The 27,577-nt window shown below is 49.9% G+C and overlaps 2 protein-coding genes and 2 gene segments (V, D, J or C); all 4 read right to left on the minus strand.

Moving 5' to 3' along the window:
- The window catches only part of LOC122203332 (immunoglobulin lambda-1 light chain-like), a 614,033-nt gene that overhangs the window by 54,110 nt on the left and 532,346 nt on the right, over positions 1-27,577 (minus strand). The window lies entirely within an intron of this gene.
- Positions 1-27,577, minus strand: part of LOC122203331 — an 803,799-nt gene that overhangs the window by 12,893 nt on the left and 763,329 nt on the right. The window contains 1 exon segment of the V gene segment in view: positions 3,678-3,716. Coding sequence covers positions 3,678-3,716 — 39 coding nt within the window.
- Positions 10,316-27,577, minus strand: part of LOC122203328 (immunoglobulin lambda-1 light chain-like) — an 814,466-nt gene continuing 797,204 nt past the window's right edge. For 6 of the 8 annotated variants that reach the window (XM_042910043.1, XM_042910047.1, XM_042910041.1 and 3 more), the window contains exons 3-4: positions 12,717-12,754; positions 10,316-10,801 (exon numbers count right to left, since the gene is read on the minus strand). In XM_042910043.1, the coding sequence (XP_042765977.1) occupies positions 10,482-10,801; positions 12,717-12,754 (358 nt within the window). In that variant the 3' untranslated portion in view covers positions 10,316-10,481. Of the gene's footprint in view, positions 10,802-12,716; positions 12,756-27,577 lie in introns of all 8 variants that reach the window. The other 2 variants (XM_042910042.1, XM_042910048.1) reach the window with 1 other exon arrangement.
- LOC122203330 overlaps positions 20,096-27,577 on the minus strand; it is a 277,599-nt gene continuing 270,117 nt past the window's right edge. Inside the window, 2 exon segments of the V gene segment in view lie at positions 20,096-20,581; positions 21,926-21,963. Of these exon segments, the coding sequence occupies positions 20,262-20,581; positions 21,926-21,963 (358 nt within the window).

The raw sequence follows: 27,577 nt of genomic DNA on the forward strand, positions 1-27,577 counted from the left end.
AATGTAAGCTGGATAGACGTGGTGGCCCCTGGTGTGTGGGCTACAGTCACTACGTCCTACAACTTTGCCCTGAGCTGAAGTGTTGAGGTGTGTGTCTGACCCTTGAACTGACTGAGAATCACAAATGCCCCACATACAGGAGCATCACTAGTACTGGCTGGTCCCCATGAAGCAAGACACATACTGTACCTCTGCCTTACACCTTCACGTTCTGAGGAGGGACACTGACAACCAGTGCCTCACCTGAATCATGGCCTGGGACGTCACCTGCAGAGCTCACACAGGTCTGGTATCCTTCTTTCTGTGACAAATTGGCATACTGAGCCAGAACTCTGGCCGTCTTCCTTGATCTGCTCTTGATTAGTGTGTAAACACCTTGCCAACAGCTCATGAGGTTGCTTGTCTTGCTCCAGCCTAGATAAGAATCCCCGGGGCCTTCTATTGCTACTGGCTGACTCTGGTAGGGACGACAGAGATGGAGCTGTCTTTGTTCATGTCCCATTCTGGCTCCCTGTGCAACACCTTCTACCCCAGCTCCTCCTGATCTTTCCTGTGTGTGTGGTTGTGTGTGTGTTATGATCAGTTCCCACACTGAGTTTATGGGGTTTCTCCCTTGCCTCTGTCTCTTCAGTTTGTGTAGTTCATAATAAACATTTAAAACAACGAATGGAAGAGTTTGTCTAGGGGTGGCAGTGGTTCTGGGTAGGTTAAATGGGGGAGGATGTCATTCTCCCCAGCAGGACCATTGGAATGAGGGAAGCCTGAGTGGCCCCCCTTTGTTCCTTGGGGTCTTAGCTTTCCCAACTGTGGAATGGGTTCATGTAGATGCTGATCCCAAAGTTTCTGTCATCTCATAGGTAGATTTGGGGACTGTTCACTGCTTAAAAACTCCTGGGGGCCCCTGTCCTCTGACCCACTCTTGCCCCAGAGCACGCTGTCCTTGGAGGCTCTGTTCCTGGGCATTCCTGCCCCCCAACAAGTCTGGTGAAGGCAGCTCCCGGACCCTGATGAGCTGAAGGCTCAGACAGGGTATCTGTCCAACCTAGGACTGGAGAACTGGCAGAGTGAGTGTGGCCTGCACCTCTGAGAGGCTGACATGAGTGCCTCAGGCCCTGTAGTGAGTGTGTCCATGACACAAAGCTACAGGTGCACTCTGTACACAGCCATGGTGTTGCAGGCTGGAGGAATCCTCAGGGCCTGGTGTCCGGGGTTGCTGAAAACTCTGGGAAGCTTGGCCTTGCCATGGGCCTCTGGCTGGTCTGACCTCCCTTAACTCTACTCCTGAATTTGAAATGACTCTGTCTTTTGGACAATCAGTGGCAGCCCTTTGTGTGGCTGAGATGGTGCCCTTTCCTATTCACCCTGTTGTTCCGTGACCCCCACACAGGTTATGAAGTCTGATATCATCTGCTCCATCCATAACCCAAACATAACTAATGTGTCTGGTGTCCAGACTTTCATGACTGAGGTCTCAGGCAGTGCGAGGGTGACGCTAAGCCTCACTGACCACACACAAATCTGAACAGACCCATTGTCCCCAGGACCCTCCTTGTTTCTGCCTGATCCCCACTGGGACTCCAGTCTGTCTCACTGGGCCCATCTCCATTCCCATGGGGACAAGGACTGCAACCGTTGAGTTGGGACCATTTGTTCTTCAGGCCATGGCTGACAAGCACACAGGGAAAGTGGGTAAATAGGTTCTCACTTGACAAGTCTATCCCTAATTACTGAGGCTTACCCAGAGTTACGCGGAACAGTGAATGCACACCAGATATGTCAGTGATATGTGCTAAGGTCTTTATTGAGCACAAGTAGAAATAGGGAGGGCGTGTGACCTGCCTGGTCTGAGCTGATCCAGGGGTTGGTTCTCACGGCTACACAGTGGGCTGGGGAAGGGGTGTCTGGTGAGGAAGGCCCCCATCCCGGAAGCCTTGGGAACCTAAGAGCACTCTGCAGGGACCACACTCTTCTCCACGCTGGTCCCCTCGTGCGTGACCTGGCAGGTGAATCTGCTGCGAGATTTCCACTGGTTCGGTGACAGGCTCAGGTAGCTGCTGGCCGCGTACTTGTTGTTGCTCTGTTTGGAGGGCTTGGTGGTCTCCACGCCCTGGGTGACGGGGGTGCCGTCTGCCTTCCAGGCCACCGTCAAGCCGCTGGGGTAGAAGTCACTGATGAGGCACACCAGGGTGGCCTTGTTGGCACTGAGCTCCTCATTGGAGGGTGGAAAGAGGGTAACTGAGGGCCGGACTTGGGCTGACCTGTGGGGCAAGGGAGAGGTAACAAGTCAGAGTTCACATGCTTATTCAGTCAGCTCCTATCTCTGTCCTGAAGTGGGATACAGCTCTGTCATATCTAAAGCTTGGTCCTCAGTTGCCCCTTGCTCCCTGTGGTCTGGTCAGCGGTGGGTAAGGTCACTCACCTTCTGTTGGAGAGAAACTGAGTGTCCATCTGTTGGGAGATCTGAGCCCAACTGTGGCTTTCGTCCCTCTTCAGGTTCAACTGTACTCATCACTTTCCTAATTGCCTCTAGGCTCCCGTGTTACTGACTTTTATCTTGCTTGACACCTAATCTTTCCCTGTGGAACCTGTCTGTCCTGTGGCATGTCCTGCCAGGTCCATCTCCAAGGGGTGCTCATGCAGGTATCTGTCTGTCCTGGTGTTAAGCTCTCATCCCCTTCCGGGAGGGGGTTTCTTGGCCACATTCCCACTGATCCCTCATTGCAGCCCCTGCCCACCTCCTGACAAAGACCCTCTAAGGTTGCCTGAGGGGGAGAGAGTGTCTGCCCTTGGGCCGGAATCTAGCCTAGCAGGTGGAGGCTTTCTGGAAGAGGTGAATCTGCTGTTCTGAGGCTGGAGCTGGGGCTTCTCTGAGGGGTCACTTTGCATGTGAAGTTATCTTGGGGCGTCTGCTGTGCTAGCATCACAGTGTGCCTGTCACTGGCAGCCATCCTTGTCTCCTGTCCCTGAGGAGTCACCAGCCCCAGTATCTGCTCAGGGGTCTCTCCTCCAACGTTAATATGGGTGGGACAAGCTTTGGGGCCTGAGTGTCCTGAGCCCTGTCCCGCGTGAGGAGGTCCTGTGTGTCCTGGAGAAGGATGAGGGACCCAGCACTCTGAGGCCACCTTGTCCTAGGAAATCCTCCTTCTGTTCTCGTTTCCCTTGCCTTGGGTTCCCTTTTATTCCACGGCCAACCAAGAGTTCCTCCCAAAACCTCTCAGTAGCTCCCACCTAGAACCCGGAGAGCATAGAACCCAAGTGTGATTGATACACACTTGGACAGATGAGCTATGCAAGCATCCTTTACTGGTCCTATGGCCCTTGTGCCCCAGCCCAGGTTCCCCAGTCCTGTGTTCCTTCAGTCCCTCATTTCCCCACATCTGGGGGATGACAGACCCCAAGGAAGCTGATTGTGTCAGAGTCCAGAGGAGAAGCCCCCTGAGAGTGCTCTGGGTCACAGTGAGGGGGAACAGGAAGGGGTCCTTGGGACTGACCTGAGCTTCCCCGGCCAGGAGTCTGACAAGAGAGAACAAGCTAAAGTGGTGAGGGACAGCCCCAAACTGTGAAGGTCCCAGACCTTAGAGAGTTTCAGACCCCAAGCACAGTCATCACAGAAAGAAGAGAAAAATTCCCCCAATTTTCACTCTGGTTGCCAAAGAGAGAGAAAGGGGGAGACTCACCGAGGACGGTCACCTTGGTCCCTCCGCCGAAAACATAACACAGTGATACAGCTTTGAACACAAACCCTCTGTCAGCCCTGACACCCTTCCCCCTTCCCCAGGCCCACCTGCAGCTGCTTGGGAGGCTCAGAGTCCAGCCTCCTCTTTGTGGGGGTTGGGCTGGCCCATGGGAGCTTGAGACGGGGCACCCCCTCCCCAATGCACCTTCCCTTCCTCATGGGGTGAGCTTCCCCCCCAGCCCCCACCATGGAGGGGTAGGAGGGAATGCCTGAGTGACATATCATAACTCAGGTAGCTCCTGGCAGGAGCTCTGTGTATGGCTCAGCTTGCTTGGGGAATGCTACCTGGGAGATCGGACAGCACAGTTTCCAACACAGACATCATGGGGCCTGTGCCTTCTGCAGAGCTGAGGCCCATGGAGGGTTCTGGATGCCACCACATGTCCTAGACACATGCCCAACATGGCCACATGTGCAATGGCAGGCGTGTGTGTGTGTGTCCTGGTGTGTGCACGCAAGTGTATTGTGTGTGTGTGCATGTCTATTCTGTCTGTGTGACTAGGGGCCTAGACCTGCCCTTCTGAGCTAGCTCTGCTAGCTAGCAGTGGAGTCTTCCTGGTTCTCAAGGCCCATTCCCAACTTCCCAGAAAATGACTGTGCGCACAGATGGATCCATGACACAATGCAGAATGGGATCTTGACACGGATTCATGGCCCCAATGAATACGCATGGACATTTTAACTTTAGTGGTATTTTGTGCATAACTCCAAGGTGTCTCTGTCTCCCAGGGGCCTTGAATACAACTGGGTCCTCCGTGACACATGTGGAAGGAGAGGCCCCCAGTGGGAGTGTGGGAGATACTGACCAGGGTCTAGAGACTGAGTTTCCTGTAATAAGTGCAGCAGGGCAGGTCTGGGGAAGGGAACAGTGCAGTGTTCCCAGGGATCCAGGGACACGGGGCCCCTGTGGAAGGAAGGATTCTCTAGGATGTGATGATGGGAAGTTTCCAAATGTGTAGGAAACCACAAAAGGCATGGCCTTGCGTGGGGGCCTTCAAGGAAGGGAGACATCCCAGTGAGTTGGGCTGGTCCCAGTGAATAAGGTCCCAGGACCGGAGTGGAGACTGGAAACGAACCAAGAGGCCATGGGAATCAAGGGCTATGATCCTGAAAATGGTTGGGGTGGAAATGGCCTACAGAAGTCTATCAAGATCCACAGGTGTGGACCTTGGTACTCTGGGTCTTGCTGCTTCCGTTGCGAGTACAGAATATTGTGTGTGCAAATTTGGGTGAGTGGGAATCTGTTCCACAAAGAAATATGGGGCTGCTCTGGTGGCTCTTCCCCATAAAGCCAGTGAACCTGTGTTCACTCCAAGGATGGTTGAGTTCAGGGCACAAAATGTTAAACACAAATGACCAGATAGTGCGATTTCTGATTGAATAAAGGACATTTTATTGAGCATTGATTGGATGAAGGGAGAAGGGCTGGAATCATCCTGGTGCAAGGGGAATCCTTCCTGTAGGTCCAATGGCTGCACACACCCTTGGGTTGGTGAGGGTCTTGGGGACCTAAGAGCACTCTGCAGGGACCACATTCTTCTCCATAGTGCTCCCCTGGTACGTGACCTGGCAGGTGAAGCTGCTGAGAGATTTCCACTTGTCAGGTGACAGGCTTATGTAGCTGCTGGCCCTTACCTGTTGTTGCCCTGTTTGGAGGGCTTGGTGGTTTCCATGCCCTGGTAACAGGGGTGCCGTCTGCCTTCTAGGCCACCGTCAAGCTGCTGGGGTAGAAGTTATTCATTAGGTGGTCTTGTTGTCGCTGAGCTCCTCAAGGGAGGGTGGGATGAGGGTAACTGAGGGTGAGGACTTGGGCTGACCTGTGGGGTAGGGGAGGGACAGGAGGTCAGAAGCTCAGCTTCCACGTTTGGGGTCACTTCACTTGACATCGGCCTTCATGTGGGTACAGGTACCTGAACATTCAGTCAGGCACCCAGTTCTCACTCTGCGTCCATGTGAATCCATGTCGGGGTGGGTGGGTGGGTTAAGGTGTTATTCAATCATCTCCCCACCTTTGCTGGGGACCTTTGAGGTGGATTCCTATCACCACCCATCCTGAGACTCTTCTGAGATCTTTCCTTCCACGCAGACATCTAACTCTCACTGTCCTGCTCCTGCCTCTCCTCTGACTTTTGACAGTGTCTGTCTCAGCTCTACTTTCGTCCTCTGTGACCGTGCTATTACGTGAGCTCTCTGACCTCCTATTGGCTCATCCTGTGGACCATTCTGTCTTGAGTCTTGTGTGAGGTCTTTGCCCTAAGGGTCTGTTTTTACCCAGATGTGTCTCTCCTGGGCTGTCCCTGATGGGGTAGGATCCTTGCTGATCATACAGAGTGTGTCTGCGTGGCCTTGCATCACTCTCAATCCATAGCCTTTCTGCAGCCCCAGTCCCCGTGTCCAGCAAATCGGTCATTTCACTAGAGCTTTCATGCCATAGGTTCTCCTGTGTTTGTTGCAGATGTGTGTCCTGCAGGGACTCAAGAGTCCACTCGTGTCTCACATCTTCTCATTCCATGACCCTTTCTCCGGCATTTACTCCTACAAGCTCCATCCTGCCTGTGGCAAGTTTGTCTGAGTCCCCAGGCCAACTCTATATGGCCACTCCATAAGGCCTGGGGGGAGCTCCACCTGCACCACTGCTGACTCCGGACCCTGATCCCCAGGCTCTGCCCTGAACCTTGTCGTTTGTGTCCTCAGCCTTGGCTCTGAGGCTGCCTGACCCAGTAAATACTCCACATTGTCACCCCCTCAATGCTCCCTGTTCTCTCTTCCCTTTTTTATGGGTACCCTTAGTGAGTCCCAGAGACAAACGTTGTCCAGGGCCTTACAACAGTAGACAGAAAAGAGCACATGTGGGACCCAGGATGACCCGGCGGACACACAGATGAGTTTTTAGCTCATCCCGACCATCCTCTGCCTCTCAGTTGGTAGGGGAGGGGCTGTGTTGACCAGAGAAGCAAGCAGTACAGTGTAGAGGGAGGGAAGGAGATCAGGGTCCCAGGGACTGGGGTCCCAGACGAAAGAGTGACCAAGTTGAGAAAAGACACAGAAAGAAAAAAAAATAGCAGAAAATTTCCCAAAAATGTGGGAAAGCACGGAAAGAGGGAGAAGATGAGACTCACCTAGGATGGTCACCCGGGTCCCTTTGCCAAAAAGAAAGCACTGTGATACATGCTAATACAAAAACCAATGCCTGGGAGTCCGTGCCCCACCCCCTAGACCCCCCACTTGCAGCTGTGATGGAGGAGGTTGGGGCACTGCTCCATGCTGGTGTCTTTTCAGTGGGGGGCCACAGGTCTTCCTCTTCTAGTGGATAACAGGGTCAGTGTCCCTATGTGTGCAGCCACAGGATCCTGGAATCAAGTCTTCCAAAGAAGTAGGTGTCTGAATGCTGTTCCAACCTGTAACTCCTAGGAATTGGAATGAGTTTGTGGAGGGCCTCTCTGTCACTGCAAGGATCTATGGATCTGAAGAGGATATCGCTTCTCTATATGTTGAAACATCCTAATTTTTTGGTGAGACAATCAGGTGAGGGAGGGAGTTTAACCTTCATCCCAAACTTTTCTCTGCAGGTGATAGCAGGTTGGCCTGTGTGCATGGGCCACTGGAAACTTCCTATGCCCCCAACCATGATTCCATAGAGCTCAGCTTTATTTTGCGAGGGGATGTCCTAGTTTGGGACTGTCCCAAGTGAAGTCTGTCCTGTTCTTGTGGGACATGCCGGCCTATGTCCTGGTGACTTGGGGAACAGCCCTAGCCAAACCCCTATCTAGTGCCATGTTGGGGAAGGTTGGCTGTGTGACTGTTGCTCTGCTTGTTTCAAGGAGTCTTAAATTCCATCTGCCACAAAAAGGAACTAGCATCAGTGACCACTTTCAGGCCTGGAGTGGGTAGGCACTAGTGAAGTAGAATATGTTGTCCATCAGATAGCAGGAGCTATAGAGATAACCTGGGGTCCTGTGAGTGTACCCAGGAGCCACCTGAAGAGGCTCCGACTAGACTAATGTCCATAGATGCAGCTACATTTCCATATGTGTAGTGGACAACCCAATGCATTCCACCAGCCTTTCTGGTCAATCCCAGTATGTACCAGGTCACCAAATAGAAATGAGTCAGCAGGGGAGGGTGGAGGGAGCAGGTCATCATCCTGTGAAGTAGGGAAGAGCAGGGAACAGTGCACATTTCTTCTTTTCCCTGCACATGAAAGGTACTCCCCACCTAGGTATGTGGCAGCCCTCCCAGGAGAAGGAGGACAGAAATGAAATATTGCCATGATGCACCCTTTCCATCTGATGGACAGAGCCATTGAACATCAAAGCAGCTAATCCTACCTAAAAAGGTCCACTCGATGTGGGTCCTTTGATGCAAAGTAGCCAACTGTCCAGGGAGGTGATTCTGACGTTGTACAAACTGGACCTCCTGAAGGATCTGATGCCAGAAGCCCTTTGCAGGATGAGGAAGCAGAGAGGATGGCTCAGATACAACTCTGGGAGGTTGTGGCTGCATCCCCACCATGGGACAGTCCCAGGACCAGCAGCTCACCCCCGAAGCCCCTTCCTTGCAAGGAAAAGTAGAGTGATTTGGGAGATTCTTACAGATCCAAGACACATGAAGACACATACCGCAATCACACTGTCAAATGTTATTCAATACTCAGAAAGAGAAAAGGAAGTCCCCCCAAATAATGATAGCAGCAACAATATAATTCCATGCATTCACTTGTGACAAGTTTGAGATCTTTGATGATAAGTATTTTGGTGGTTAAGGATTTATTCTCAGTGTCTACATCGGTTTGATCATGCTACTTTAGTTTCTGTTTAGGCCTTTATCTTCTGGTATACAGATGAAATCATTATTGAGAAAAAGATATGATATCTGGAATTTGTTTCCAAATATTGCAATAACAGAACAATTATCTTGTTATTGTGTCAGCATCATCAAGGTATTGATAGATTGGGACCTAGTTGATGGGAACATGCAGGTATTCTTCTTCCTCTATCTCCCTTTTTTGGTGTTTTCATTTATCTTTAATGCACACTTCACAAGAAAATTACAAGAAGAGATGATAGTGTGGGGCAGTACCAGATGTGGGGTGATTTTGGCATTCTACAGCAGGGTCATGGATATGAGTTAGACTAGGTGGCCTTCTCCCTCATTTGGGGCTCAGCATTCAGATCCATGAAATGTGGCCAGCAGTTGCTGTGGGATACTAGGACCCCCTAATATCCTTCTCCCTCTTAGGCTTCCCTAGGGCAGGGGTGGCTGGGATAACACTCTAAGGGGTCCCTGTGCTCTCAGAACTCCTGGGCGTTGTAGGCTCTGTCCCTGGGCTGACCTGGCTCCCTTGCAGGTCTGGTGAAGGCAGCTCCTTGTCTGTGATGAGCTGGAGACATAAACAGAGGGCTGCTTGTGCCTGCATCTCTACGAGACTGACCTCTACTGCTTCAGTGACCTCAGAATGAGTATATCTCTGATAGAAGTCCACAGGTGCATTCAGTATTCAGCCACAGTGAGTGATGGAGGCTTGTGTATTGGCGGTTCAGTGGGCCCTGAGTACCTGGGGAAGGGGATCCTTACTTTGCTGTAGCCTTCAGGCCATACAACTCTGCCTGGGCTGGTCTGCACCAGCTGAACTATACTCCTGAATTCAAATTGGCTCCCTCTCTTTGGGATAATCATTGGCTGCCCATTATGTGCCCAAGAAGGTGTCCTTTGTCATTTACTCAGTTCTCCATGTCTCTACCACATACAGGGTCGTATCATCGCGTTCATCTATAACCTAACCATAAAGTAACTCTCTCCTTGGTCTCAGTTCTGATGATGAGACTTCAGGATTGAGGTCCCAGCTCCTCTGTTCGGGTCCCTTTGAGCCTGACCTTGACCTAGACCCCAAACCACATAGACTGGTTGTCCTTGTGCCTCATCCTGACCTCCAGTTCCCAGCACTAGTGTGGGTGAACACTGCTGTCTTGAAGAGTGTTCCAGGGCTTCCTGAGTTGGTTGGGAGAGTCAAGTCGGTTCGGGAAGGGATAGGCTACAAGATGTGAAACTGTTTCCCAGTAGGCCTTGTTAGCATCTTTACTCACCTAACATGAATTATGAGTTTGAGAAATGTACTTCTAAGATGCTTTCCATGGCTTCCTGCTAACGGGCCAACCATGGACCCCCTCGTTTGTTAGTCATTCTCCCCTCTGGGTCACTTGTATGGAACTGGGAAGTTCACTTCTGTTCCTAAAGACCATTGTTTCTGCTCAAGGACCTCGTTCCTCCTTACTGTTGCTTCTGCCCACTGCTGGCTCCTGGGACTCTCCTTGTTTCTCCCTGATACCCTGCAGGCCCTCCCTGGTCCTTCTCACTCAGTTTCTCCCTTTCCAGGTGGCAAGGACTGCATCCCGGGCGCTGGTACTACAGGATTATTTCCTACTCTGGGTCGTACCCAGGGGGATAGAGCATCAATGGGGTGCTTTTAGGGTTAGTTGGGTGGATGGCGGTTAGATAGAATCTCATACCATTACTGTCCCTTCTCTTAATTACTAAGCCTTTAACCCAGACATAACAGACAGAGAATTCACATCAGAAATGTTGAATGATAAATGATAAGTTCTTTATTGAGCACAAATAGAAACCGGGAGGGTGTGTGACCTTCCCGGTCTGAGCTGATCCAGGAGTTGGCTCTCAGGGGTACATGGTGAGCTGGGGAAGGTGTATCTGGGTGAGGAAGGCCTCCATCCCTGACAGTCTCGGGGACCTAAGAACACTCTGCGGGGACCACACTCTTCTCCACAGTGCTCCCCTCGTGCGTGACCTGGCAGGTGAATCTGCTGCGAGATTTCCACTGGTTCGGTGACAGGCTCAGGTAGCTGCTGGCCGCGTACTTGTTGTTGCTCTGTTTGGAGGGCTTGGTGGTCTCCACGCCCTGGGTGACGGGAGTGCCGTCTGCCTTCCAGGCCACCGTCAAGCCGCTGGGGTAGAAGTCACTGATGAGGCACACCAGGGTGGCCTTGTTGGCGCTGAGCTCCTCATTGGAGGGTGGGAAGAGTGTGACCGAGGGGGCCGACTTGGGCTGACCTGTGGGGCAGGGGAGAGGCAGTAAGTCAGAGATCAGGTGTCCATGGCTGAAGCTCCTACCTCAGTCCTGATGTGGGGAACAGCTCTGTCATGTCCATGGCTTGGGTCTCAAGGGCTCCAGCTGGCTGAGTTCAGGTCAGCCATGGGTAGGGTCACTCACCTTCTGTTGGAATGAATCTGACTGCCACCTTCAGTAGTGTGTGGGTCCCTCCATGGCCTCAGACTCTCTCCCGGTCACATGTCCTCCTAATCCACACAGTCCTCCCCCTGGGACTTGGTGGCACTGGCTCTGAGACCTGCTTTCCCTTGTGATTCTGTCTGTCATGGACGTTGGCATCACTGCCATATCCGCCAGGTCCCTTACCTGGTTACCCTGTGTCTAGTCTGTCCTTGTTGCAGGGCTGTGTTCCCATTTGAAAAGTAGGTTTCCTGCCCCCAGAGCCCCTCACACCATCATTGCAGCCTTGCCCGCCTCCCAACAGGACCCCCACCCCCGACCCCGGGGATGCTGAGTGGGTAAGAAGTGGGAGTTCCTGGAGCTGGATTACAGGGAGTCTTGTAAGATGGAGAGTTTTCAAGTGAGGTGAATTTTCAGTTTTGAGGTTAGACCATGTCTTTTCTGAAGGGTCTCCCTGTTCTGTGAAGTTTATTTGGGTGTCTGTCTGTTTACCATTTCTGGAAGGCTGGCAGTCAACGTCCCTGTCACCTGTCCCTATCAGCGGACTCTGATCCATGTATCTGCTCATGGACCACACCTCCCTTAGAGGACACTCTCCTGAGACCTGTTCTGATCTTGGTGTCCTTACTGTTCCTCTAGAGGTGGAAAGTCCCAGTACCCTTGGGCCCTTCTCTTCTGACAACCTGCCTCCTCTTTCACCCCCTTGTCCCACTTCCACCTCCATGTCCCCAAGTCCCGAGACCAATGCTCTGCTCTCTGTGCTTCAGGCAGCCCTCCAGCTGGGACGAGCCAAAGACAGAATACTATGCCTGAATGTCCCCAGTATCCTTCTCACACCCCGTGGCCCTGCTAGCAGTCCAAGCTCCCCACTTCTTTGCCTTCACCCCTCAATTTTCTTTGGACTCGCGGAACCCAATTTTAAGGATGGGCTATGTCTGTTCTGAAGGGTCTCCCTGTTCTGTGAAGTTTACTGGGGGTCTGTCCATCGTTAGATTTCTGAGGTCTTGGCAAGACCTGTCACCTTTTCCTACCTGGAGACCCTGGCCCAACGTATCTATCTGCTCAGGAGGCTTTCCTGCGGTGGTGAAGGCATTTACTTTGCTGCCTGAGTGTCCTGAGACTGTCCTGTTGCTGGCTTCCTGAGTGTCCCTATGGAGGTGGAAGGCCCAGAACCCACGGCCCCCTTCTCCTGTGATGTCCTTCCTTTCTTCCTGACCCCCTTGTCCCACTTCCTTCTCCATGTCTCCAAGTACCGAGACCAAGGCTGTCCTCAGTGTTCATCAGGCAGTTCTCTGCCTTGGATCCCCCAAGGATGGAAACCGGTGCCCGAGCCATCCGCAGAATCCTTCCCACACCTCACGGTCCCTCTGGCAGCAGGAACCCCTACTCATTTGCCCTTCACCCTCAATTCTCCTCGGACTCTTGGAGCCCAGAGACATTGAGTGGTGAGCTGACCATCCCTGAGTCCAGAGGAGAAGATTTCCTTGGGGAGAGAGCTGGAGTCACAGTGAGGCCTGAGTTCAGGTCTAGATTAGGAAGGGCTCACGGGGACGTCCCCTGTAGCCCTGAGCACTTCTGACAATATGGGGCCAGTGGAGGAGATAAGGGGCAGATAAAAGAGGCAAAACTTACAGACCCCACAGACCTTCAGCCTGAGCCCAGGTCACAGTAGAAAGCAGAAGAAAATCACCTGAAATTGTATACTGGAGCCAAAAGAGGAGGAAAGGGGAGACTCACCGAGGACGGTCAGATGGGTCCCTCCGCCGAAGAAAGCACACTGTGACACAGCCTGGAACACAAACCCTCTGTCAGCCCCTCCACCCCTGACCCAGGCCCACCTGCAGCTGCACGGGAGGCCCAAAGCCCAGCCTTCTTGTCACGGGTGCTGGTCAGGCAGATGGGTGGGTGATGGGGGTGACGCCTGGGGACCTGGAATCAGTTCCATGGAGGGTTCAGAATCCATCTATCCTCAGTCATGGGGAGGGGATGGAGAGATGCTCTTTAGGTATGGCATCAGAATTCAGCTAACACCATGCTTAGGAAGGTGCTGTGTGCTCTCCTCAGTCTGTGTCAGGATGTCATTGTAGAAGGGGTGAGCAGGGGTGTTTCAGCACAGAGGTGATGGAGCTGGGAGCCCTTTGCAGAGTTGGGACTCATGGGGAGGCTCCTGGATATGCCACTCCATCATCTGCAGGGGAAGCAGTGGAGGTTTGGGGTCAGGAATGGAAAGTGTTGGGAGGAGAATCATGTTTCCCCCAGCACTTAGATCTCTCTCTTAGCCCCGATGTCCCGAATCGCTGCCTTTGGCTGGTTCTTTAGGAAGGTAGCATGGTCACTGTTTAGTGCCTATCCTGAGCTGTGAGGGCAACTGTCATGGTATAGGGAGATGTGGGCTGAATATAAGCTGGATAGACGTGTTGGGCCCCTGGTGTGTGTGGATGCAGTCACTACATCCTACAATTTTGCCCTGAGTGGAAGTGTCGGAGTCTGTGCCTAGCCTTGAACTGACTGAGAATCACACATGGCCCACATGCAGGAGCATCACTAGCACAGGTTCCCCCACCAAGCTGGAAACCATACTGTACCTCTGCACTGGACCTTCACATTGAGGAAGCTCTCTGACACCTATGGCCTTCTCCTGCATCCTTGCCTTGGGATGTCACCTGCAGAGCTCACAATAGGGGACACACAGGTCTGGCATCCTTCTTTCTTTGTCACATTGGCACACTGAGCTAGAACTCTGACTGGCTTCCTCGATCTGCTCTCGATGAGTGCGTAAACACCCTTCCAGCTTCTCATGAGGTTTCTTGTCTCACTCCAGCACAAATAGAATCCCTGGAGCCTTCTATTGCTGGTGGCTGGCTCTGGTAGGGATGACAGAGATGGAATTGTCTCTGTTCATGTCATATCCTGGCTCCCTGTGCAGCCCCTTCTACCCCAGCTCCTCCTGATCTTTCCATAGAGATGCCCACCATGGCAGTGTTGTCAATGGACCAGTGTCTCTGTGATCATCATGAGTGTGCATGTATGTTTCTGTTTGTTGGGACCTGTGTGTGTGCTTGTGTGTGTGTTATGATCAGATACTACACCGAACTCCTAAGTAGATGAGTCAGTTGAGAAACCTGTCAACAGCGCATTTCCAGAATCTGAGTCTTGATTTGTAACAGACACCCTAGGCAGGTTAATGAAAGACAAATGATGGGCTCATGGGTTGGCCTGGCCTCGGAGGGGTCCCAGAAAGCAAAGCTGGAGTCTGTTTCCCAGAGAACTTGGATGTAGTGTGAACCAAGAGACACTGGTGGGGTGAGATGCCAGCAGTGGGAGTGTGGGTGTGAGTGACCAGTGCCCAGGCAGGGGCTCCTATAGTGAGTGTGACAGGGAGTCTGTGGGAGGAGGACAGTCAGTGTTCCTGGGGAGGTAGGAGCAGGTGTTCTCATGAGAGAGGGAGGAGGCTCTAGGTTGTGACAGTGGGGAATGTCTACATGGGGTAGGAAACCAGGGAAAAGCTGGCAGTGAGTGGGGGTCTATAGGAAGAGGAGAGTGGGAATATTCAGAGGAGGGCTTCTTGTAGATGGTGAGGTGCCAGGTCCAGGGAGAAACTGAGGAATTATCCAAGAAATCCAGGGGATCTGGTATCAGTGAGGGAAGCTATGACTGGCAGTGGGCATGGTTAACACAAGAAGGAAAGCTAGAGACATTGTGGAGGATGGTCTCTTTAATTTCTGCTGTTTTGATCTCCTGTTCAGGAGTATTGTGTGACAATTCTGGCTGAGAGCAAAATAACCCCTCATGAAACATGAGGACGCCTTCACTGGGCTCTTTTCCCAAGGCCAAAAGAATCCTGTTTTCCCCCAAAGGTGGTTGAGTTCTGGACTGAAATGTTAACCCAAATTACCAGACAGCCTGAATTCTGATTGAATAAAGAACATTTTATTGAGCATGATTGGGTGCTGGGAGGAGGGCTGGGATGATCCTGGTGCAAGGGGAATCCTTCCTGGAGGTCCTGTGGCTCTAAGCCCTTTGAGTGGGTAGGGGATGTCTTGACCTAAGAGCACTCCTCAGGGACCACATTCTTCTCCATGGTGCTCCCCTCGTGCGTGAACTGGCAGGTGAATCTGCTGTGAGATTTTTACTTGTCGGGCAACAACCTCAGGTAGCTGCTGGCTGCATACTTGTTGTTCTGTTTGGGGGGGTTGTTGGTCTCCACGCCCTGTGTGACGGGGGTGCCGTCTGCCTTCCAGGCCACCGTCAAGCAGCTGGGGTAGAAGTCACTGATGAGGCACGCCAGGGTGGCCTTGTTATTGCTGAGCTCCTCAGGGGAGGGTGGCAAGAGGGTAACTGAGGGCGAGGACTTGGGCTGACCTGTGGGGTGGGGGAGGGACAGGAGGTCAGAAGCTCAGCTTCCACGTTTGGGGTCACTTCACTTGATATCGGCCTTCATGTGGGTACAGGTACCTGAGCATTCAGTCAGGCCTCCATTTCCCCTTCTGTGTCCATGTGAATCCATGTTGTGGGGTGGTGGGGTGGGTTAAGGTGTTATTCAATCATCTCCCCACCTTTGCTGGGAACCTTTGAGGTGGATTCCTATCACCACCCATCCCGAGACTCTTCTGAGATCTTTCCTTCCACCCAGACATCTAACTCTCACTGTCCTGCTCTTGCCTTTTCTGACTTTTGACAGTGTCTGTCTCAGCTCTACTTTTGTCCTCCGAGGCCAGTGCTATTACATGAGCTCTCTGACCTCCTATTGGCTCATCCTGTGGACTATTCTATCTTGAGTCTTGTGTGAGGTCTTTGCCCTAAGAGGTCTGTTTTTACTCAGATGTGTCTCTCCAGGGCTGTCCCTGATGGGGTAGGATCCTTGCTGATCATACAGAGTGTGTCTGTGTGGCCTTGCATCACTCTCAATCCATAGCCTTTCTGCAGCCCCAGTCCCCATGTCCTGCAATATGGTCATTTCACTAGAGCTTTCATGCCATAGATTGTCCTGTGTTTGTTGCAGATGTGTGTCCTGCAGGGACTCAAGAGTCCACTCATGTCTCACATCTTCTCATTCCATGACTCTTTCTCTGGCATCTACTCCTACAAGCTCCATCCTGCCTCTGGCAAGTTTGTCTGAGTCCCCGTGCCAGCTCGGGAGTGTATACGGCACCCCATGAGGCCGTGGGGAGCTCTACTTGCACCATTGCTTATTCTGGACCCTGAGTCCCTGAGCCCCGGGCCTTCTCCTGAGCCTTGTGTGTGTCCTCAGCCTTGGCCCATAGCATGCCGCGTCCCTTTAATATCTCTACATGGTTACTCCCCTCAATGCTCCCCCTTCTCTCTTCCCTTTTATTTGAGGACCCTTAGTGACTCCCAGAGACAAAGGTTGTCCAACAGGAGGCCTTTCAAAGGTGGACAGAAAAGAGCACATACGGGACCCAGGATGACCCGGTGGACACATAGTTGAGTTTGTAGGTCATCCTGACCATCACTTGCCTCTCACCTAGCAGTGGAGGGGCTGTGATGACCAAAGAAACAAGCAGGACAGTGTGTAGTGGGAGGGAAGATCAGGGTCCCAGGGACTGGTGTCCAAAATTAGGGAATTATCAAATTGAGAAAAAACACATAAAAAAAAAATAGACAATTACTCCCAACATCTGGGAGAACATGGAAGGAGGGAGAAGATGAGACTCATCTAGGATGGTCACCCGGGTCCCTTCGCTGAAAACAAAACATGGCGATACAGGCTAATACAAAAACCACTGCCTGGGAATCCCTGCCCCACCCCTTAGAACCCCACCTGCAGTTGTGATGGAAGAAGTGGGGGGCACTGCTCCATACTAGTGTCTGCTCAGTGGGGGCCAAAGCTCTTCCACCCCTAGCAGATAACAGGATCAATGTCCCCATTTTGCAGCCACAGGATCCTTGGAATCCTTTCTTCCAAAGGAAGTTGGAGTCTGATCTGCTGTTTCTACCTCTATATCCTGGGAATTGGAATGAGTTTGTGGAGGGCTTCTGTGTCACCCTGGGTAACAATCTGTGGAACTGAAGAGGAAATCCCTTCTCTGTATGTTCAAACAATCCTAATTCTTTGGTGAGACCAGGAGGTGATGGCAGAGAGTATACCCTTTCTCCCAAACCTTCCTCTGCAGGGAACATCAGGTGGGCCTGTGTGTATGGTCCACTGGAAACTTCCTATGCCCCCAATCATCATTTCAGAGTCCTCAGCCTTATATTCCCAGGGGATGTCCTAGTTTGGGACTGTGCCATGTGAGGTCTGTCCTTGTCCTGTGGGACATTCCAGGCTTTGTCCAGAAGACCTTGGAAACAGCCCCAGCCAAACTATTCCCATGGTGGGGAGGGGCCTCTTTGTGACTGTTGCTCTGCTTTATTCAGGGGGCTTAAACGCTCCCTGCCATGAAATGGAACTGGTATCAGTGACCACTTTCAGGCCTGGGGTGGGTAGGCACAAGTGAAGTAGAATATGTTGTCCATCAGATAGCAGGAGCTATAGAGATCATCTGGGGTCACGTGAGTGTACCCAGGAGCCACCTGAAGGGCTCTGACTGGACTAATGTCCATAGATACGACCTCATTACCATATGTATAGTGGACAACCCCATGCATTCCACGAGCCTATCTCCTCAATCCCAGCATGTACCAGGTCACCAAATAGAAATGAGTCAGCAGGGGAGGGTGAGGGAGCAGGTCATCATCCTGTGAAGTAGGGAAGAGCAGGGAACAGTGCACATTTCTTTTTTTCCCTGCACATGAAATGTACTCCCCACCTGGGTACGTGGCAGCCCTCCTAGGAGAAGGAAAACAAATGAAATATTGCCGTGATGCACCCTGTCCATCGGATGGACGGAGTCTTTGAACATCAAAGCAGCTAATCCTACCTAAAAAGGTCCACTTGATGTGGGTCCTTTGATGCAAAGTAGCCAACTGTTCAGGGAGGTGATTCTGACATTGTACAAACTGGACCTCCTGAAGGATCTGATGCCAGAAGCCCTTTGCAGGATGAGAAAGCAGAGAGGATGGCTCAGATACAACTCTGGGAGGTTGTGGCTGCATCCCCACCATGGGAGAGTCCCAGCACCAGCCGCTCAGCCCCTTAGTCCCTTCCTTGCAAGGAAAAGTAGAGTGATGGGGGATTCTTACAGACCCAACAGTCCTGAAGACACCCGACCCCCACAATCACAGTGTCAAATGATTTTCAATACTCAGAAAGAGAAAAGGAAATACCCCCAAAGAGCAATAACATCAACAATATAATTCCATGCATTCACTTGTGACAAGTTTGAGGTCTTCACTGATAAGTATTTTCATTGTTAAGGATTTATAGTTTCTACATCGGTTTGATCATGCTACTTTAGTTTCTGTTTAGGCCTTTATCTTTTCTGGTACACAGATGAAATCATTATTGAGAAAAAGATATGATATCTGGAATTTGTTTCCAAATATTGCATAAGAGAGCAATTATTTTGTTGTGTCAGCATCATCAGGGAATTGATAGATTGGGACCTGGTTGATGGGAACATGGAGGTACTCTTATTCCTCTGTCTCCCTATTTTGGTGTTTTCATTTTTCCTTAATGCACACTTAGAAGAAACTTACAAGAAGAGATGATTAGTGTGGGGCAGTATCAGAGGTGGGGTGATTTTTGCATTCTACAGCAGGGTTATGAGTTAGACTTGGGTGGCCTTCTCCCACATGTGGTCCAAGCACTCAGATCCATGACATGGGGCCAGCAGGTGCTGTGGCATACTAGGACCCCCTAATCTCCCTTCTCCCTCTTCGGCTTCCCTAGGGCAGGAGTGGCTGGGATAAAACTCTAATGGTTCCCTGTGCTCTCAGAATTCCTGGGCTTTGTAGGCTCTTCTCTGGTCTGATCTGGCTTCCTTGCAGGTCAGGTGAAAGCAACTCCTTGTCTCTGATGAGCTGGAGACATAGACAGGGGGCTTGTTGTGCCGGCATCTCTGTGAGAACGACCTCGCCTGCTTCACTGACCTGGGAGTGAGTGTGTCTCTGATACCAGGCTACAGATGCACTCAGGATTGAGCCACAGTGAGTGAAGGAGGCTCAGGCATAGGAGGCTCAGTGGACCCTGAATACCTGGGGAAGGGGATCCTGACTTTGCCATAGCCCTCAGGCCACACTCACTCTGCCTGACTTGGTCTGCACCAGCTGAACTATACTCCTGAATACGAATTGGCTCCCCTCTTTTGGATAATCGTGGCTGCCCATTATGTGCCCAGGATGGCCTCCTTTGTCATTTACTCAGTTCTCCATGTCCCCACCACTTGCAGGCTGATATCATCAACTTCATTTATAACCTAACCATAGAGTAACTCTCCTTGATCTCAGTTTAGATGATGAGACTCTTCATGACTGAGGTCACAGCCCCCTGTTAGGGTCTCTTTGAGCCTGACCTTGACTGAGGCCCAACAGAACATAGACTGTTGTCCTTGTGCCTCAGCCTGACCTCAAGTAGCAACACAACTGTCTTGAAGAGTGTTCCAGAGCTTCCTCAGTTGGTTAGGAGAATCAACTAGGTTCAGGAAGGGTTAGGCTACAAGATATGAAACTGTTTCTCTGTAGGACTTGTTAGTGTCTTTACTCACCTAACAGGTATTGTGAAAGTTTGAGAAATGTACTTCTAAGATGCATTGTTCAGAGCTTTCCATGGCTCCCTACTAAGGTGCCAACCATGGACCCCTCACTTGGTAGTCACTCTCCCCTCTGGGTCACCCTGTATGGAACCAGGAAGTTCACCTCTGTTCCTAAAGACCAGTTTCTGCTCAAGGACCTCGTTCCTCCTTATTGTTGCTTCTGCCCACTGCTGGCTCCTGGGACTCTCCTTGCTCCTCCCTGACACCCTATGGGGACCCCTGGTCCTTCTCACTCAGTTTTTCTCCCTTTCCAGGTGGCAAAGACTGCATCCTGGGGGCTGGTATGGCAGGACTATTTTCTACTCTGGGTCACACCCAGGGGGATACAGAGTCAATGGAGTCCTTTTAGGGTTAGTTGGGTGGATGGCGGTTAGATAGAATCACGTGTCATAACTGTCCCTTCTCTTAATTACTAAGCCATTAGCTCAGACATAACCAGACAGAGAATTCACATAAAAAATGTTGAATGATAAACAATAAGTTCTTTATTCAGCACAAATAGAAACCGGGAGGGTGTGTGACCTTCCTGGTCTGAGCTGATCCAGGAGTTGGCTCTCAGGGGTACATGATGAACTGGGGAAGGTGTATCTGGGTGAGGAAGGCCTCCATCCCTGACAGTCTCAGGGACCTAAGAACACTCTGCAGGGACCACACTCTTCTCCACGGTGCTCCCCTCATGCGTGACCTGGCAGGTGAATCTGCTGCGAGATTTCCACTCGTCCGGTGACAGGCTCAGGTAGCTGCTGGCTGCATACTTGTTGTTGCTCTGTTTGGAGGGCTTGGTGGTCTCCACGCCCTTGGTGACGGGCGTGCCGTCTGCCTTCCAGGCCACCGTCAAGCCTCTGGGGTAGAAGTCATTGATGAGGCACGCCAGGGTGGCCTTGTTGGCGCTGAGCTCCTCATTGGAGGGTGGGAAGAGTGTGACCGAGGGGGCTGACTTGGGCTGACCTGTGGGGTGGGGGAGGGAAAAGAGGTCAGAGGCTCAGCATCCACCATGGGGTCACTTGACCTTAGTCTTCATGTGGGAATAGGTTCTTGAACATCCAATCAGGCCCCTAGTGCACAGTCTGTGTCCACGGGTTCATGTCAAGGGTGGGGGTGGGTTAAGGTGTTCCTCAAAAATCTCCCCACCTGTGCTGGGAGTCTTTGAGTTGAATTTCTGTCACCACCCATCCTGAGACTCTCCTGGCACCTGTCCTCCCACAGAGACATTGAACTCTCACTGTCCTGCCCCTGCCTCCTGTGACATGCTGACAGTGACTGTCTGGGCTCTATGTTTGTCCCTCTATGGTCAGGATTATGATGTGAGCTCTCTGACCTCCATTGAATCATCCTGTATACCATTCTGATCTGACACTTCTGTGCTGGGGAAGTGAGAGTCTTTGTCCTAAGAGATCTGTTTTTACCCAGATATGTCTCTCCTGGGCTGTCCCTGATTGGATAGGATCCTTGCTGATAATAGAGTGTCTGCCTGTGTCTCTTGTGTCTCTCTCATTCCATTGTCTTCTGCAGCCTTGCCCTCCATGTCCTGCAAATCAGTCATATCACTAGAGCCTTCATTCCATAGATTCCGCCTCTCTTTGGGGTATGAAGTATTTCCTGCAAGGACTCAAGTGTTCATCCAGTTCTCACATCCTTTCATTCCATGACCCTTTCCCTGGCACCTTCTCTTCTCCCCACTGTCCTCCCTCTTGCTGGTTTCCTTGAGTTTTCAGGACACCTCAGGGTTCTGCCTTGCAACCCCATGAGGCCTGGGGGTGGGGTTAGCTGCTCCACCGGTACACCATTGACCACCCCAGATCCTGAGTCGCACAGTTCCAGGGCCCTGTTTTAAATGTCTGACCCATGTGTCCCCAGCCTTAGCCCTGAGGGTGCCGTGTCCCTGCAAATTCTCCACATGGTCACCCCCTCAATGCTCCCTGTTCTTTCTTCCATTTTCTATGGGGACTCTTAGTGACTCCCAGATATAAAAAAGGTCCAACACAAGACCAGACAGGAGAGGACAGAACAGAGTACATGGGGGTCCCAGGATGACCCCGGCAGACAGATTTTAGATTTTAGGTCATTCCACCATTCCCTGTGCCTCAGGTAGGAGGTGCGGGGTTATGATGAACAAAGAAGCAAGCACGACAGTCGGTACAGGGAAGGGAGGAGAGCAGGGTCCTAGGGGCTGAGGTGCCGGGTGAAAGAGTAACCAAGACTTTTATATAAGATACACAGAGAAAAAAAAAACAGTCAAAAAATGCCCAAATGTCTGGAACAGCAGGGGAGCAGGGAGAAGATGAGACTCACCTAGGACGCTCAGCTGGGTACCTCCGCCGAACACCCAACACTGTGATACAGGCTCATACAAAAACCCCGTCCATGGGAGGCCCTGCCCCAACCCCAGCCCCCCACTTGCAGCTGTGATGGAGGAAGTGAGGGTACTGCTTCAGGCTGGTGTTTGCTCAACAGAGGAGCCACATGTCCCACACCCATATCAGAATAGCACCAATGTCCCCATGTGTACAGCAATAGGATCCTTGGAATCAATTCTTCCAATGGAAGTTGGTATCTGATTTGCTGTTTCTACCACTATCTCTTGGATATTGGAGTGAGTTTGTGGAAGGCTTTTGTGTCATTGTGAGTTATTTTCCATGGAAATGAACAGGACATCTCTTTTCTGTATGTTCAAACATTGTAATACCCTGGGGAGATGTGAGGTGAGGGTGGAGGGAGTACCCTCCCTCCCAAAGGATCCTTTGCAGGGAGAAAGAGTTGGACTGTGTATGGACATTGGCAACTAACTATGTCCCAAGACATAACTTCAGAGGGCTCTGTCTTATTATCCCAGGGGATGTGCTAGTTTGGGACTGTTGTTAAGTGATGTGTGGCCTGGTCCTGTAAAACATGCCAGCCTGTGTCCAGGTGACCTTGGGAGCAGCCCAGCCAAGCCCCAATCTGAGCTCATGTTGGGGAGGGTCTGGTATGTGACTGCTGCTATGCTTCTCTTAAAGAGTCTTAAATGCCACCTCCCACGAAATGAAACTGGCATCAGTGACCAATTTCAGGCCTGGGCAAGTATGCACAAGATGAAATAGAATATTTTTTCCCTCAGAAAGCTGGAGCTGTTGAGATCTCCTGGGGTCATGTGAATGTACCCAGGAGCCACCTGAATAGACTCCCAGTGGACGAATGTCCATATGGGCAGACATGAAGCCATCATGCAGTGTGGACAACACTGGTACATTCCCAAAATCGGATCCATTGAATCCCAGCATGTACCAGGTCACCAAATAAAAATGAGTCAGCAGGGGAGGGTGGAGGGAGCAGGTCATCATCCTGTGAAGTAGGGAAGAGCAGGGAACGGTGCACATTTCTTCTTTTCCCTGCACATGAAAGGCACTCCCCACCTAGGTATGTGTCAGCCCTCCCAGGAGAAGGAGGACAGAAATGAAATATTGCTGTGATGCACCCTGTCCATCGGATGGACGGAGTCTTTGAACATCAAAGCAGCTAATCCTACCTAAAAAGGTTCACTTGATGTGGGTCCTTTGATGCAAAGTAGCCAACTGTCCAGGGAGGTGATTCTGATGTCATACAAACTGGACCTCCTGAAGGATCTGATGCCAGAAGCCCTTTGCAGGATGAGAAAGCAGAGAGGATGGCTCAGATACAACTCTGGGAGGTTGTGGCTGCATCCCCACCATGGGAGAATCCCAGGACCAGCCGCTCAGCCCCTTAGTCCCTTCTTTGCAAGGAAAAGTAGAGTGATGGGGGATTATTACAGACCCAACAGTCCTGAAAACACCCAACCCCCACAATCACAGTGTCAAATGATTTTCAATACTCAGAAAGAGAAAAGGAAATACCCCCAAAGAGCAATAACATCAACAATATAATTCCATGCATTCACTTGTGACAAGTTTGAGGTCTTCATTGATAAATATTTTCATTGTTAAGGATTTACAGTTTCTACATCGGTTTGATCATGCTACTTTAGTTTCTGTTTAGGCCTTTATCTTCTGGTACACAGATGAAATCATTATTGAGAAAAAGATATGATATCTGGAATTTGTTTGCAAATACTGCATAAGAGAGCAATTATTTTGTTGTTGTGTCAGCATCATCAGGGAATTGATAGATTGGGACCTGGTTGATGGGAACAAGGAGGTACTCTTATTCCTCTGTCTCCCTATTTTGGTGTTTTCATTTTTCCTTAATGCACACTTAGAAGAAACTTACAAGAAGAGATGATTAGTGTGGGGCAGTATCAGAGATGGGTGATTTTGGCATTCTACAGAAGGGTCATGGACATGAGTTAGACATGGGTAGCCTTCTCCCACATGTGGTCTCACAGATCTCAGACACCATAAAGAAAAAATTAAACTAATCTGACACATAAAAATTAAAAACAGCTTTGGGGCGCCTGGGTGGCTCAGTCGGTTAAGCGTCCGACTTCGGCTCAGGTCATGATCTCACGGTCTGTGAGTTCGAGCCCCGCGTCGGGCTCTGTGCTGACAGCTCAGAGCCTGGAGCCTGCTTCCGATTCTGTGTCTCCCTCTCTCTCTGCCCCTCCCCCATTCATGCTCTGTCTCTCTCTGTCTCAAAAATAAATAAACATTAAAAAAAAAAATTAAAGGGGCGCCTGGATGGCGCAGTCGGTTAAGCGTCCGACTTCAGCCAGGTCACGATCTCGCGGTCCGTGAGTTCGAGCCCCGCGTCAGGCTCTGGGCTGATGGCTCGGAGCCTGGAGCCTGTTTCCGATTCTGTGTCTCCCTCTCTCTCTGCCCCTCCCCCGTTCATGCTCTGTCTCTCTCTGTCCCAAAAATAAATAAAAAAAAAAAAAAAATTAAAAAAAAAAAATTAAAAACAGCTTTATGGTGAAAGACCCCATCAACAAAAGGCATAAAACACACCAGGGAACAACATTTACAACTATGTACTTAACAACGAGTTAATATCCCAAGTATATGAAGGGTTTCTATAGATCCATAAGAAAATACAACCAACTGAATGGAGAAACAGGCAAAATTACAACTGGTAAATAAATTCACAGTAGAAATAAAATCAGACAATAAAAAAATGAAAGGAAAACAAGTTTTACCAATGATCAAGTAACCAATGAAACAACAAACATAGGCTCACTTATATTCATTGGATGAGCAAAAAAAAAAAAAAAAAAAAAGATCAACAATATCACATTATTGTCAAGGATGTAGAGGAAAGGGCACCATCATTCACTGCAGTGAATATAAGCTGGAACCTTTCAGAAGGACATTTGGGCATTGCCTAGGAACATTCCCCAAACACATTCTCTCTGATCGAGCAATTCCACTTTGAGCTATTTATCCATAGTAGATACTTAAGTGCACTTTATACAAGCACACATAACACATGCGCACATATGTGAGGATTTCCATTGCGGCATCACTTGTGATTTATATTTTTAAATGGAAACAACCTAAATGTCCATTAATAAGGGGATAATTAAATACAATCTGGTTCATCCAAACTTTGAGGTCTTACAAAGCCATTACAAGAACATGGGAGATCTATCCAAATTGAGATAGAAAATATCAGTAACACATTGTTTAAAAAGCTTATTCCAGGGTATGGTTTCATTTAAAAAAAAAAATCCCAATACCAACTAGGTGTGTGTGTGTGTGTGTGTGTGTGTGTGTGTGTGTGTGTGTGTGTGTTTTCAGGGACATATACACATAGGAGAAGCATTGGAAATGTATTGACCAACCTGACAGTGGCCGTCTCTGGAGAATGGGTTTTAGGGTAAGATGTGTGGGGATGGTAAGCATAAACATTGGATTTTTTCTTTATATACTTCTGTGGTTAATCTTTTTTATTTTTATTTTTATTTTTATTTACAACAAGTACATGTTACTCTTGTATTAAAAATTATTTTGGGGGCACCTGAGTGGCTCAGTTGGTTGAGCATCCAACTTTGGCTCAGGTCATGATCTTGTGGTTTGTGAGTTCGAGCCCCACGTCAGGCTCTGTGCTGACTCAGAGCCTGGAGCCTGCTTCAGATTCTGTGTCTCCCTCTCTCTCTGCCCCTTTCCCACTCGCACTCTGTCTGTCTGTCTGTCTCTCTCAAAAAGAAATGAACTTAAACAAATTATTTTAGGGGCACCTGGGTAGCTCAGTTGGTTGACTGACTTTGGCTCAGGTCATGATCTCCCGGTTCAAAAGTTCGAGCCCCACATCAGGCTTGCTGCTGTCAGTCTGTCAGCGCAGAGCCTGCTTCAGATCCTCTGTCCCCCTCTCTCTGCCCCTCCCAAAAAAATAAACTAAAAAAATTATTTTAGAAGCTTGTGCTCTCCCAAAAAAATAAATTAAAAAATTATTTTAGAAGATAAAAACCAAATATATCTTCCTGTGAACATTTTCAAAAGTATAGAATTAGAAAGCAAAGTTTTAAATTAGGTGAAGTCCCATTAGCCAGAGACACACCATTGACATTTTTCTATTATTTCGGGCAGGCTTTTGAAAATGTACACATACTTTAAAAACCTGCACATAGTTTTGAGGGTTTGTGGAAGATTCCTTATGATTGATGTTCTATACTGTATTTGGCCACACCCTTTCTGCTGGATATTTAGATTATTTCCAGTTTTCTCCCACCATTAGTAATGTTGAGCTAGTCATTCTTGTTTATAAACATTTTGTTATATCTTGGATTATTTTCCTCTCCCCCACCATGAATTCATAGAAGTGGAATTGCACAATTTAAATAAATATACTTAAAAAATGACTTGCTGCATATTGTTAAAATGGTTGTACATTTTGGACGTCTATAGACAGTCCATGAGAGTGCCCATTCCTCCCGGTCAACCTCTGGTACAGTCACTTTAAATTCACTTGCTAATTTCATAGGTGGTCTTGGTACCTGATCCTTCCTCCCCATCCCCAAGATGCAGGCTTTGGCCGTTGTTTCTCCTGGGTCCTTAATCTGGCCTCACATCAATCTCCTATCTGGAGCCGTTTTTCCAAACATGAATCCGACTGTGACGGTCTGCTACCTAAATCCCTCAACAACTCTTCTGGACTCCAAGATCAAGGACGCAGCACATTAAGACACTGCACGCAGCACAGAGTGCCCTGTTGTGCCTGCACAACCTCTCTCTCTCCTCAGCCCAGGCCGCTCCGGGTGCCTGGAGTGGTCACATCACGTGTCAGTGACTCTTCACCTGTCAGACCAATTTGATTGTCCCCACGCCTGGACATGACCCCCTTGGTTCAGGCCCACCCACTCTGGGTCCCCAGGCCTGACCCCTGTGAATATTTATGAATGAGTTGCAGAGTGGACATCCTTGGTGGAGACTCAGACAAGCCCTTGCTCCCCTCTCTAACTGCCTGGCAGAGCACCCCTTCAGAATGTTGCGCCATTTTGTTTCAACACAGGACATGCTGATGAGGTCACAGGGTTCAGTCCTCTGGCTTCTTACCAGTGCTGGGACTGTGCCTATGTGCTGTGTGACCTTCCTTGGGAAGGTCACCTTACCTCTTTGGACCTCTATCTTCCTCTGCAAGATGAGGATAACAGCAGGATCTGACTTGTGGGGCTACAGAGGGCGTTTCTGCCCCTAAAACGATTAGTGCCTGCTGGGCACATCCTGCTCCTGCCTGCCTCTTTCTGCCCTACCCAGAGGACAAGGGTGAGGCAGGTGCAGCACTAGTCCAAAATTTAAGGGATGCCCAAAACTCCGTCATCAAGACGTACGATATTTTAATACAGAATACAGAATTGTATTTAATTATTAAATATATTTTTATATTTAATATAATTATTAAATATATTAATAATAATTAAATATAAAAATATTAAATATATTAATTAAATATATTTAATACAGAATTGAAAGTATTACAAACAAAAAATCAATGCAAAAAAATCCGCGCAAGACAGATGTCAGCACTTTAAATACAGCCGGTGTCTACCCAGGCCCC

The sequence above is a fragment of the Panthera leo genome, chromosome D3 (genome assembly GCF_018350215.1).
Source record: "Panthera leo isolate Ple1 chromosome D3, P.leo_Ple1_pat1.1, whole genome shotgun sequence".
NCBI lineage: Eukaryota > Metazoa > Chordata > Mammalia > Carnivora > Felidae > Panthera > Panthera leo.